Raw genomic sequence first — 13465 nt, forward strand, 5'->3', positions numbered from 1 at the left:
ATAATAAATTATATTATAACTATTATAATTAAATATATCACTGTAAAATATTGTTATAAATATTTTTGTTAAATAAATAAAGCATAAATGAATTAGAGCAATGTACTATTATTTATTTACAATAATGTATTATTATTAAATTTAAATGCTTATTTTTAAAGTAAAATTTATTGCATTATTTAATAAAACATATAAAGACCATTAAAAATTTAAAAAAAAATTTTTTTTATATTTAAAACATAAATAAAAAAAATATTTATAGTATTAAAAAAATAATAAGGATTAACTTTGATTCTATTTATGGAAAGTGGATAGACAAATAAGCGCCACCGAGTAGAACATCGACGAATCGTAAGTCAGTCTCGAGGGGCCATGAGAAGGTGCTGCGCCCCACAAGTTACAGAGAAGTTCGAGGGTAGTAACGCATTTGACACATTGGCCTCATAGATATAACCCATATACAACGAATAAGTAAAATTCTTTTTTGTAATTATTATTCTTTCAATGAAACAAATTTAAAAAAAAATCTAAAATTATTATTGTGTTGTTTAAATCAATTGTGTTCGTATAAATCAATAATTATAAATCGTGGTATAAAAATATTACAAAAAAAGTGATAAGTGTAAAATTGATTTCGCGATTTGTTATGTATTATATATACGATTTTATTTTTTGAGTGCGATAATAATATATACACGATATTAAAATACATACGATATTAAAATATTATTTCATTTTTAAATGAGCGATTTAATTTGTAACTGATAACTTCAATCTTGAAGAATAGGATTCGATCTAATTAATAAATTCGATTGAAAAATATGATAGTGAAATTTTTAAATATTATATTGAAATTAAACAATGCAGAAAAAAAAATATTTTAAAAACTCATTGTATGAATACACAATACACTGACAGTAAATAATATGGCGCGCCTTCATCTGCAGTCAATGACGTCAAGCTTACAAAATGAAAGGGATGTCAACAATTCGATTTAAGAATTGAATGAATGAATATTTAAATATAAAATAAATAATAATTTTATTAAAAAACGAATAAAAATTTGTTGTTGTAACTATAAAATGTTATAAGTAAGTATATATACTTAAATAATATTTATCAGTAATTAAAAATATTAAATAAAAAAAAACATTTATTATTAAATGTTCTATAAAATTCGAACAACGAATATCTAAATATTATTTTTTTTGAATGTCCAAACGCAAATTTATAAATTTGTCGATCCATTATTTAAAAACCGCACTGCGTCTGATGACATCGATCAGCAGATTTTCCGGGAAATTTAAATTTTCGATCGATGAAATTCAATTCTGTTATCTAATTATAAAACAAAGCGAAAATTATGGGGGCATAAAAAAATAGAAAAGAAATGGCATTAACCAAAATATATGATGAAGATGAAAATATATTAAAATTAATATTCCATCGATATGAAAAATTGATTAAGCGGTAAAACTCGAATCTTAGAATTTATTTCTAACTGAAAAAGAAACATAACAAAGAAACGAAATGTATTGAACCAATATGTCCTCGATTGAGAAATAAAGACATCGAAGGCGAAAAGCAGCAGGTTGATGTTAAGTGGGGAGATATTAAAATGGGTCAAGAGTATCTACACGATGACAGTGTACGTTGTTCGACTTCACGCTCGATGCCTTCGTGAAGAGATCCTTCTGCGAGTTTGTCGCGAGGATCATTAAGATCACGACATAATATCATCATCGTTTCCTGCAATGTCATTAACAATGAGAAACTCGGTCAATTTAAATTAATTTTGGCCATATAATAAATTCGCGATAAATTTTGTAACTAAAAATATTTCTATGATACAATTTATTAAGAAACAGAATACAGAAATGAAATTGTATTTACAAAATAATCATCCTATCACATCAATAACAATTAAAGAACGTTCAGATACAATTAGTTTGTATATGTTTCTTGAATCGTTATTAGTTTAAATAGGAACTTTGAATCGCGTGATGTGATGCACGTTATGTATAACGATTGTCAATATAATCATTTTGTGTTTAAACGTCGTTAAAAAGAAGAAGCGGATATTTTTCTCTGAAATTTAAGAAGATTATTTTCATGGTGTACGGATCGCGCAAAATTGCGGAGTCTGTGACCACCACGGGGACGACTTGGCTGTACAACACTACCACCCAAGGTAAATTTTTATATTTATTCTTTTTAAATGTCTGATAATGCATAATTATATGTATTTATTTGATTAATTTTTTATTGTTATCTCAATTCACAATTTATATTATATAATTTAAGAAAAAAGAAGTTTTAAATTTATGATAAGAGAGGAAATATAATTGCAAATTAAATAAATAAATATATTATTAAATAATACATTAAATATTTAAAAAAATATTGTTAACATATTTTTGTTAATAAATAATTTAAAAATAGTTTTGAATAATTATTATTCTCATTATAATTAATTTTCAATTTTTTATTTTATTAAATTATTATTTCAATTTTCTAATTTATGAATCTGAAAATATTAAAATAACTAACCCATTGACAATGATATGTTATAATTATTACATTCTTCTCACTTTCACCTTGCTTTATTTTCCGACAGATAACGAAATTTATTCTGTTAGCATAAGAGAGAGCGTTCCAACATTCGAAATTGGTTTTCGCACGTGTCATAATTCATGAATAAATTACAATAAAGCATGATTTTCTTATCAATTTTCGTAACATATATCATTTAAGATATAACACACATTTTTTATATTATTAACAAAGAAAAAGGGTAAAAAAGATTTCAAAGATTTCAAGTAACTAATATGTGAATTAATATATATAAAAATAATATTATAATAATCATAAGAAATATAGAATATTGTAACAATTCATTTCTAAATAATGTTGGAATGTTCAAAAAACAATGATAAGATTTTGCTTATATTAATATTGGAATATTGCCAGAAATACATACATTACTGTTTATTCCGCATTGCGGATTGAAATATATTTCTCATATAAAACAAAAGATATTTATAAGTAATTTTTTCATTAAAATATTTTTCGAAATAAAATGCGGATTAATCAAACTTCTACATGATACTTTTACATGATAAATTCCATCGATAATTTTTATTGCATAAAATGCAAAAAAATGAGAAAATCTATAAAATATCATATAATGAAATAACTTAATTTAAATTATTATAGATCACCATGATGCAATTGAAGATTAAAGGGAAGAATAATGCTTGCAGGCGAAATGAGCAGCAGCGGAGGGTTAGGATTCGGTGTCGGTGTCGGTGTCGGCGTCGCCGGTGGTCCAACCCTCGCAGCCGCTCAACAAGGCCAAGGGGTGGCCGCTCTTCTGGTGATGCTTGCTGTGCTTTGTTTTATATTCGCTTATTGCTGTTGGGGTGCTCCGTTCTGTAGATCTTTATGCAGACGACACTGTTGTTGTCGACTCGAGGATCCTGAACCAGATTCACGATTTAGCAACAACGATCAAACAATGGTAGCAACACCAACGATTATTTTATTACCACACGGTAGAATGCTCGTTGTGGATGGTACAATCTTTACACAGTTCCAAACAGATCCAACTGGTAAGATTATAATTACATATTAAATTTTATCATTTTTTCTTCTTAGAAAAAAATTTCGTTTGAATAAAAAGAGATAATTAAAAAGAGAGAAAGACTCTAAAAATTCTCAGAATTATATAAATATAAAATGTCAATAATTAATTTAAAAAGAAAATCCATGCTTTTGATGGAACAGGTTTAGATTTAGTGGAATTAGGTGACAGTGTACTACGAGCTCAAAGAAATCCAAGAAGTATAAATCGTCATCAGTTGCAAAATAGTCAAGGTAGCATACTTGAAATGGATGCAGAAACGCCAAGTAAAGACAGTTTAGGATCTGTTGGATGTTTTCCACCACCAACTTATGAAAGTATTTATGGAAAAGAAGAATCAGATATGCCGCCATCGTATTCTGATATCTTATTACATAGGTAAATTTTATTTTTTAAGATAATTATAATAAATTTTTTTTCCTGATAAATTTTAATAAATTAATTCTATTATTAGATTTGCTAATCTTCCCCATGACATAAATATGCATAATTATTGTCACGATAGTAAAGAGGAAATTGAGATGCAAAGCTTAGATGGTTGTCCACATATACTTAGTAATCCAATGAATACGATAGCATATCCTTACGCGACAGTAACGAATTTCTCGAGTCAAAGCTTTCCACGGAGGAATGTCTCGAGAAATCCATCAATTATTAGCAATCCACTTGATAGTTATTATGTAGATAATGAATTAGAATTATATCGATTAAGCCAGGAGATGGTACCACGAGTATTTAGTAATACAAACTTCGAAGCTCTTAGAACTTACCAAGATGAAACCTCGTTTTATAATATGAACGGAAATGAGAGTGAACAACAAAACGATATGTTATCGAATAATGGAAATTATTGCACATCCGATAATAATATTCAACAAAACAACGAAAGAATAGTTTCAAATAATATTGATGAAGTATCAAATAATATAACGGCAAATGAGCTAATGAATACGAGAAATCTAGTTCGAAGTATATCAAGAATTAGTCAAGAAAGTAGAAATAATATAGAGAATTCACAAAGAGATAATCAAGAGACTGGTATAGTTTTTGTTCGATTACCTCATTCTGAGAATCACAATAATAGCCATACTCCGCAAAATTGGTATAACAATACTAATGAAAACGATAGGCCAGCAATACAAGTAAATCAAGAAAATCAATCTACTTTAAGAAATATGCATTCCGAAAACGAGCAGATGAATGAAACTAATCACAACATCGAATCTAATTCAATAACATATTACATTAGAAATCAAAGCACTGATGAGGCTAGATCACACAGATTGGAAAATGAATCCGCTTATTCCGATGAAGAACCTAGAAATTTTGGAGCATTGGCAGATATCCGTGAAAGTCGAGTGTAACGCATAATATAGAAAATGTACATTAAAAATACAATAGAAAGCTCTCTGACCAAATGATATATTGACAATTATATCTTGTAAAAAATTCACAATAAAAATGGAAGTATATTTTATCAACAAAACATTTTGTTTTTATAAGAATTAATTATTTTATTTCTTAAATTATAAACTTAATACAATACAATATTTACACTAAAATTTAATATAAAAATCTATAAATGAAATTAATACTATTTAAATTTAATTAAATAAAGTTTAAGATTCTTCTAATTATTGATTCTTAACATGTAAAATCATAATAATATTTAAAAAAGCCTAAAAAAGTTTTGTATAAATAATTTAATTGATCTGAGAATTATCGAATCGTTACAATTTTAAAAATAATTTTATATACAAAAAAAAAAATACAATCATTTTAATATTTAATTGTGACACAATAATAAAAAAAAATAACAATAGAACAAAGTTAGTTCAGTCCGTCCAAAGGTTAATCTACACACTAGATTCAATAAATGTTAAGGAAATAATTGTAAATGAATTCAAATATTTTTTATTATTAATATCTATTATTATTATCTATTCTATATTATACTATTTATATTATACATTTGCTTTATATATTATTTTAATATAAAATGTAATGCACTTGAAAATTTTTGACATGCAGACATATAAATAATATTACAAAGACTTATAATTTATATTTATACGTATCACGAAACAATGAATGAAAAATAATAAAAAAAAGATGTGTATAGAATAACTGTTGGACACATCAAATCCTATGTACAGATTATGTATACATACATATGTAAATGTATCTTTTAAGTTGAGTTTAAACTTATTATTCAATAATTATTATGAAATAAATGTATAAAAGACTTATAGTCTTATCTTACAAAAAAATATGGTACTATGTATGACACTTAAATTAATTTTACATAAAATTATAAAATTATAAAATATATGCATCATAAAAATATAACATATATAAAGTTATATAAAAAATTGTACACATTATTACTGTTGTTGTATAGATAAAAAAATAAAATTGAAGTTATTAATGAAATAAAATATTTAATAAAAAACTGATATTTTATTTTCATCTATTTTTTCCTTACATAAAAATAAAACAAATGAATTAAATAATTATCGAGATATTATAATATCAAGGAAAAGGAAATTGAAAAACATAAACGTATAATGCAATTGATACAACATTAATTTTATTTAAATAAAATAAAAAAACGAATTATATTAAATAATATTAAAATGAATTATATTATATAATATTATATTAAATAATATTAAATCAATAAATACAATATTATTTTGTCAAAATATTAGATTATCTTTGTTTTACTTTAATTTAATTTATTAGATTAATTTATGTTTTAAACTATTACTTATTACTTATAAATTTATTTACTTTATAATTATATATTTTTTGAATAAGTAATACAAATAATATAAAATAAACAATAAAAAAGTAATTCTAAACAAATAATACAAAATAAATTATTTTTTTATAAATATTTAAAAAAAAATTATTTTTGAAGATATATTTAATTAATCATTATATTTCATTTTTTAATCATTTATTAAATGAAAAATTTATATTTAATACAACATAATAATATTTTATAATAATATTTTAGACACATAAATATTTACAAATAGATAAAGAGCACATATCTATGATTTGCAAATAATACATATTATACAAAAAGATAGAAAAAAAAATAATTTTAAAATATAATTTTAAAATATCAATAAATTTAATTGTAAATTTATATTTAACAAACATTAATAAACATAATTCATAAAATTTTTTAATACAATATTTTTGTAAATATAAAAAAGCAAATGTATTATTAAAAAAAGATGACAAATTATTTTATAATTTCAAAACAAAATTTGTTTGAAATTTTTTAATATTAATTAAAAAATGAATACTTTATGTGCAAATAAGAAATTAATTAATTTTTATTTTTTTGTCTTTTTCATAACTATGAATTTGCAGTACTTTCCTTTGAAAGTTGTAATACATGTATAATAACATCATCTATTGTACTTGTTGTTAAAAGACATTTTACCGTATTATCTTCTATGACAACCATAAATAAACGTTTTATATTTTCCCTTAATCTTTCATTAAAAAGTAAATTACTTTCTGATGTTAATGGTTGGTGTCCACATCTTCTAATTACAGCTTCTAGAATATCTTGAACTGGAGCTTCAGGCCATCCAAAGAGCTGTACAATACACGTGTGTATATATATATATATATATATATATATATATATGTTAATTATTTAATATAATTATTATAATATTAAATTATTATTATTGCAATTTATACCTGAAGTGTATCTTCATCAATTAATATTTTTAAAAGATCTGTAACCGCTTCCACCAATTTATCAGGAGAAAGTCTTGTAGAATTTCCATTCTTTGTTTTTTGTACAGCAACAGTAGCAATATTATATAATTGTATTTGTAAATGTTTTCTTTCAACTTCATTCATTACATCTTCTAGCAAATCACGATGTTTTGCTTTAATATGCCTCATTAAACAATCTTGTCGTATGAAAACTCTATTACATTCAACACAAGATTGTGGTGGTTCTCGCCTATGAGTATTTAGATGAGCTTGCAAAGAAGATTTCGTAGAAAAAGCTTTTGTACATTTATCACATTTAAATGCTATAATGAAAAGATATTTTTTAATTGTATTTTATATTTTATAATATTATTCAATAATTTTTTTACCTTTAATTCCTGTATGAAGTATTGCGTGTTTAACAAGATCTTCTCTCCTAATAAATCTTTTTTCACATACTTGACATGTGAATGGAGTTGCTCCTTCATGAACGAATTTTTTGTGAACATTTAAACGAGCTTTTCTATTAAATGCTTTTCCACATACATCGCAATAGAAACCATTTTCACCAGTATGATGAAATACATGTGCTCTCAATTGAGCGGCCTGAATAAATGATTTAGCACAATATTGACAAACATGAGGTTTCTCGCCAGTATGAGTCCTTTGATGACGATTTAAAGTTTCTCGGGCAGTAAATTTTTTTTGACACTATAATAATTAATAAATTAATTAATTATTACTTTTATATTATTAAATTGAATTAATAATGTTTATATTTTAATTAAATTTATTTGTTGTATATCATATATATCCTGCATTAAAAACTTACATTAATTTCCCGAAGTATACGAAGTTTGCTTGTAATTATAAAAATTATATAAGAAAATTAATATTATAAAATATTGGAACTTATAATTAAAATATAATGCCAAAAGATATAATTTATTAAAATTAGATTTCATTTCATCACATAAATAATACTTACATATTTACATTCAAATGGTTTTTCTCCTGTATGTATACGTCTATGTTTCTTTAATGCAAGAGAAGATAAGAAAGTCTTTGGACATAAATCGCATTGAACTGGTCGTTCTCCTGTATGTACACGTTCATGAATTAATAATTGTTGATTAGTAAAGAATTCCTTAGAACAATATTTACAAGGTTTTTTTTGTCTCTGAGGAGTTCCAGCATGAATTCGTAAATGTTCACGTAAATTATCCTTACGTGTAAATATCTTTTTACAAATCTATTAAAATAGGTAATTAATAAATTAACTAAAGTTTGAGTATATAAAAATTATAAATACTATATATTAAAATTTACTTGACAGCAGAATGTATTACGAATATTTCCATGGCATCCTGATTGCATTATATGGCGATTTAAATGATAGCTTCGTGAAAAATAAGTATCACAAGGTTCACATCTATAATTTTAAAAATTTTAAGTTATATTACATTCTTTTAATTCCTTGATTTCAATACAATAATACTAATTATATTAATAATATTAATACTAATATGTAATTCAATTTACCTGAAAATTTTTCGATCTGCGTGATTGGTATAACGATGTCTATTCAATGATTTTCTGTCACAAAATGATTGTCCACAGTCTTTACAAGTACATGACTCACACTGCCAATGGATTACTACATTGTGTCTTTCTAAAGATGACTTTTCTTTAAATGAAAGATCACAATGCTGACAAATAAATTCACCACCACTGTGTGCAGTGCTCAAATCTTCAGCACAGCAATGGCATTGTGTATCACGTACTGGCATAATTACTGGCTTATAATTGTTACTTTCTTGATTATTAGAACTAGAATCTAAAATTTAAAATATATTTTTTAAAATAATTCAATAAAATATTATATAATAAATCTTATTCAAAATACCTTTTACATTAGAATTATCAACATAGTTTACATTATCATATTTTTTTTCATCTTCTGAATCATAATTTTCAAGAGTATTTAATTGCAAAATATTAGCATCTTCATTGCATACATTTAAATGTTCTTTTAGCATCTATTAAAAATAAATAATTTTATAAAAATATATATATTATATTTAATAAATAATAATGTTAATAAATAATAATGTTAATAAATAATAATGTTAAATAAAATCAAACTCTTACATCTTCCGAATGAAAAACATGATGACACGTAACACATTCATAATCTGTTATAATTTGTATAATTTGACCATCATGAGTAATAACTGTAAAGTATAATAAAAAAAAATTATAATAAATAAAAAAAATAAAATAAAACAATAAACTTACAAAATAAAAAAAAAAATATAAATATAAACATTTACCAAACAATTATAACTATTTACTATAGCATACCTTTCATGTCAGTGGATTCTTTTTGTTCCGTAGACATTATAATAGTTTCTTGTATATCTGAAACTTTAAAAATTAAACATTAATACCATAGCTATTTTTAAAAGTATTTGTATATCATACTTGTACATTGTGATTACCAAATAATTTTTCTAATTGAGTTGCATCTCTCATTAATATTGCATTTTCAACTTTCACGATTTCTATAACAAAAATGACGCATGTCATATGCTACGTAATAATTAATATAAAATATATTATTTTTATTATAAAGAGATACAAATACCCATTATTTCCTCCATAATTTTTGATTTTAATAATTTAAGCAACGAAAGAATCGTTTATGTTGTTTAAAAATTAAATATAAATATGTACTTTTATAGTCCGTGTGTTTAAGAATTATACATATAAATTATAATATTCTACAATCTAGCAAGTATATTTGCAACTTATTAATAATTTTAATTAAAAGTTATTAAAATGGAACAAAAATTTTAATAAAAATTTTTGACAATCGTTTGATTATTATTAATTTTTAAGCTTCTCAATCACCTGCACTGCCCCTGGAAAAATAATCCCTGCAAACCTAAATGCACATCAAAATGGCCTATGTCAAGGGGCATATATATGTATATATATATATATATATATATATATGTGCTTCCATATTTTTATTTTGTTTTCTATAAATATTTTTTAAATTTAGGTTAAAAATAATTTAATATATAAATCATACTTTTAAATGTTGCAATTTTCAATATTATTTAAAAATGAATTAATTGAATTAAAAAGAATATTTGTTGTATAATATTTAAACACGAATAATTGTGAAATAAATAATGATTTTAATTAATTAGTATTATAAAAATAAAAAATTATTAGAGATTAAAAAAATATATATATAAAATTTTATAAATAATGTGCTTGATGATATGTTTAATATAATTTTTTAAACTTAGTGTCATGATATTTATTCATTGTCGATCGATGATTGGTGAATAGATATATTTATTTCTTTTATGGTATGCAACAAATCGTATCTATTGAAAAATATAATAAAAAATCAGATTGATTGTAATTATATTTTACATATATTTATTTATAAAAATTTAACAATTTATTTATATTGACATTGTTTTATATTGTAAAATGTAATTTATTTCTTAGGCAGTATTGCATTATACATTAATGATAAAATGTATCATGTTAATCAAAAGTTTTAATAATAACACATATAATACATAAATGTTAAATAGTGAGTATCAAAATATCAATGAACTTTAGGTTTTACAGATTTTACTTTTTTCAATTTTTTAAGACCATTGATATTTGACTTTAATAAGTTCCAATATGCTTGCTGAAATTTATTTACATCTTTAGAATGTATCTGAAATATAAAATTAATTATTTATATATTGTTTTTTTTTATTATTTTAATTAATAATAATTAAAATAATAAAAAAATAATAAATTATACATACAACAGTGGAAATCTTTTTTGACCTTAATGTAGCTCTTACTAAGCAAAGAAATTCATTTGGTGTTGGTAAGGGAGGTCTACCTTCTCTAGGCACTGGTTTATTATGTCCATTAACTGAAGGTAAAATTTACGAATAAATATTACATTGTAATTATATTTATAAAATTAATATAAATACTTACACCTTTTAATAGTAAGTACTACAGAACCAGAAAGTCGAGATTTGTCGAAAAGTCGTGTCAACTCCACTAAAAACTGAAATAAAATGTAACATATAAGTCTCGAAATATTAATTTTTTATGAATGAACAATTACCGCATCATTTTCCAGCAAAACCATTTTGTTAACTTCAACATATGTTTTTAAAATTTGTTAAATATAAATAGTGTAACACTTTATTATGTTAATATTCGATCATTTAGTTCCTCCAAATGACAACGACAATGATACTATAAAGAACTTAATATTATGGAGAATTTACATGTTGACGACGAAATATTTTCAATTTTGTATATACGTTGATTAAATATTTATAATATATTATATATTCTTATTGATGGTTTTAGAAATTCTATTATATATAGTTTAATTAATTTATTATTATTTATTAATGTAAATATTTTTTAAAAATTTATATAGTAAAAAAAAACATAATAATAAAATTTAAAATGTCTTTGATTTGTAGAAACTGTGTAGTTTTCCTTATTCAAGTTTGGCGTTTATGAAAATTTTTCGTGAATGGAGAATATAGCAAATATTGCATCAAAATGAGCGATACAAGTATACAAGTAAAAATTTATAAAACAGATAAATGTATTTATGAAAATAATAATAATGTAGTGTTAAATGCAAATAATTTGAATAGCTTAATTTCTTGTTTGAAAAATACGCAAATTGAAATCAACGATTTTTTAACTAGTCTTATTAAAAATCAAAATAGTTCTGATAATAGAGAAAGTAAATAAAAAAAAATATATATAAAAAAAATATATATATATATAAAAATTACTTAGTTGGAAATTTATAAGAATTAACAGATTCTTGTCAATTTTAGATCAGCTAGTGTCGGAAAGCGATTCGGATTTTGAAGACGAGATTCAAGTTAACCCTAAGAAATCTAAACTAACGGATTAAAAATTAATACAAATATTTCATAATTACAAAATTTGTATAGTATTTAAATATTACATTTTAACATTAAAAATTCTATATTTTAGTATCATTATGTATTTGTGTATTTATAAATAAGAATTTGTGATGGTTAGAAATAATAAATCGAAAATAAGTGAAGAAAGTATCGTTAATAACAAAAAGTAAATATAATTTTGTTACATAAATTTATTACAAACATATAATAATTATAATTTTATAACTTTTTCATTTTTTCTATATTAACTTTGTCATAGTATACAATATCAGCATTCTTAGTTATTCTTAGTTATATTTTATTTAGATATATTACAATTTAATTAATATCATATAATTTTATTAAAGAACATGTCTACCATGCTCTCAAATGAAGCTCAACTGCGCTATGTAATAGAATGGTTTCAAGAATGGTCTGAAATGCAAAGAAATGATTTTTTGGATATACTTTTGGAACAATGTGGACCTTCAGGTCTTGTTAATGGATTAGTATCTAAAATGGAAAGTTTAGGACATACAAATGAGTCTGATAGACCACCAAGTTTATTTCAATGTCGTGTAAAATTATTTCGAGAATGGAGTCATAATTGGTCTCAACAAGAAAAAGATTATTTACTTTTATCAATAAAAAATACTGATGCTGTATTTGCAGAAAAATATGATGAAAAATTATCAACATTGGTATGTGAAGAAGAAAAATCATAAACAAATATCCAAAAATATATAATATTCTTTATTATTGTGGAATTAATTTTTAAAAACTTCTATAAACTTCTATTCTTAGGAATAAGAAAATATTCAATAAAAAAAATGTGTAATTAATAAGTAGATTTGATATTCATATCTTATGTAAATTTTAACAAAATGTAATATGTTATGCAAAATAATTGAAATATTTTAAATGATTCGTAATAGTTTTGATAGAATAGAATTTATAAAATTCATACATTCCACTATTATTTCTGAGATCTGCTTTTTATATAGATTTTTTCTATTTATTCATAAACAAAACATTTTTTATTATCATATTATATAAGCACAATTACAGATTATTAAAAAAGATTTTATTTTGAATGTATATAATATTA

General features: G+C 22.9%; 4 protein-coding genes across 11 annotated transcripts; 2 read left to right on the plus strand and 2 right to left on the minus strand.

Annotated features, from left to right (window-relative positions):
- The first annotated feature begins 1453 nt into the window (after window positions 1-1453).
- On the plus strand, window positions 1454-5817 carry LOC102677401 (GATA zinc finger domain-containing protein 14-like). The gene is made up of 4 exons (XM_006621811.2): window positions 1454-2191; window positions 3264-3611; window positions 3787-4021; window positions 4098-5817. The coding sequence occupies exons 1-4, from the start codon at window positions 2113-2115 to the stop codon at window positions 5005-5007; spliced, it is 1572 nt and encodes a 523-aa protein (XP_006621874.1). The 5' UTR covers window positions 1454-2112; the 3' UTR covers window positions 5008-5817.
- A 1197-nt stretch (window positions 5818-7014) lies between these two features.
- Window positions 7015-10409, minus strand: LOC102679171 (zinc finger protein 2-like). 4 transcript variants are annotated; one of them, XM_006621826.2, is made up of 11 exons: window positions 10304-10409; window positions 9892-9954; window positions 9755-9817; window positions 9542-9624; window positions 9297-9429; window positions 8933-9227; window positions 8720-8822; window positions 8379-8642; window positions 7780-8101; window positions 7370-7713; window positions 7015-7262 (listed from the first exon to the last, which is right to left on the minus strand). In XM_006621826.2, the coding sequence occupies exons 2-11, from the start codon at window positions 9923-9925 to the stop codon at window positions 7017-7019; spliced, it is 1887 nt and encodes a 628-aa protein (XP_006621889.1). In that variant the 5' UTR covers window positions 9926-9954; window positions 10304-10409; the 3' UTR covers window positions 7015-7016. The 4 variants fall into 4 exon arrangements, with proteins under 4 accessions (XP_006621889.1, XP_031369278.1, XP_031369279.1 ...); XM_031513418.1 differs by lacking the exon at window positions 9892-9954 and having other exon boundaries at window positions 10304-10353; XM_031513419.1 differs by lacking the exon at window positions 9892-9954 and having other exon boundaries at window positions 9755-9811; window positions 10304-10335.
- Window positions 10410-10832: 423 nt separating this feature from the next.
- On the minus strand, window positions 10833-11725 carry LOC102679031 (signal recognition particle 14 kDa protein). Its single transcript, XM_006621825.2, has 4 exons — window positions 11547-11725; window positions 11414-11486; window positions 11233-11345; window positions 10833-11138 (listed from the first exon to the last, which is right to left on the minus strand). The coding sequence occupies exons 1-4, from the start codon at window positions 11568-11570 to the stop codon at window positions 11022-11024; spliced, it is 327 nt and encodes a 108-aa protein (XP_006621888.1). The 5' UTR covers window positions 11571-11725; the 3' UTR covers window positions 10833-11021.
- Window positions 11726-11898: 173 nt separating this feature from the next.
- Window positions 11899-13100, plus strand: LOC102678467 (uncharacterized protein C14orf119). Of its 5 annotated transcripts, none has more exons than XM_006621820.2 (3): window positions 11899-12019; window positions 12286-12544; window positions 12722-13099. In XM_006621820.2, exons 2-3 carry the CDS (start codon window positions 12489-12491, stop codon window positions 13080-13082), a joined length of 417 nt encoding a protein of 138 aa, XP_006621883.1. In that variant the 5' UTR covers window positions 11899-12019; window positions 12286-12488; the 3' UTR covers window positions 13083-13099. The 5 variants fall into 5 exon arrangements, with proteins under 5 accessions (XP_006621883.1, XP_006621885.1, XP_006621882.1 ...); XM_006621822.2 differs by having other exon boundaries at window positions 11902-12011; window positions 12722-13100; XM_006621819.2 differs by having other exon boundaries at window positions 11902-12188.
- The last annotated feature ends 365 nt before the right edge of the window (window positions 13101-13465 follow it).

The sequence above is a fragment of the Apis dorsata genome, unplaced genomic scaffold (assembly GCF_000469605.1).
Source record: "Apis dorsata unplaced genomic scaffold, Apis dorsata 1.3 scaffold_638, whole genome shotgun sequence".
Lineage (NCBI taxonomy): Eukaryota > Metazoa > Arthropoda > Insecta > Hymenoptera > Apidae > Apis > Apis dorsata.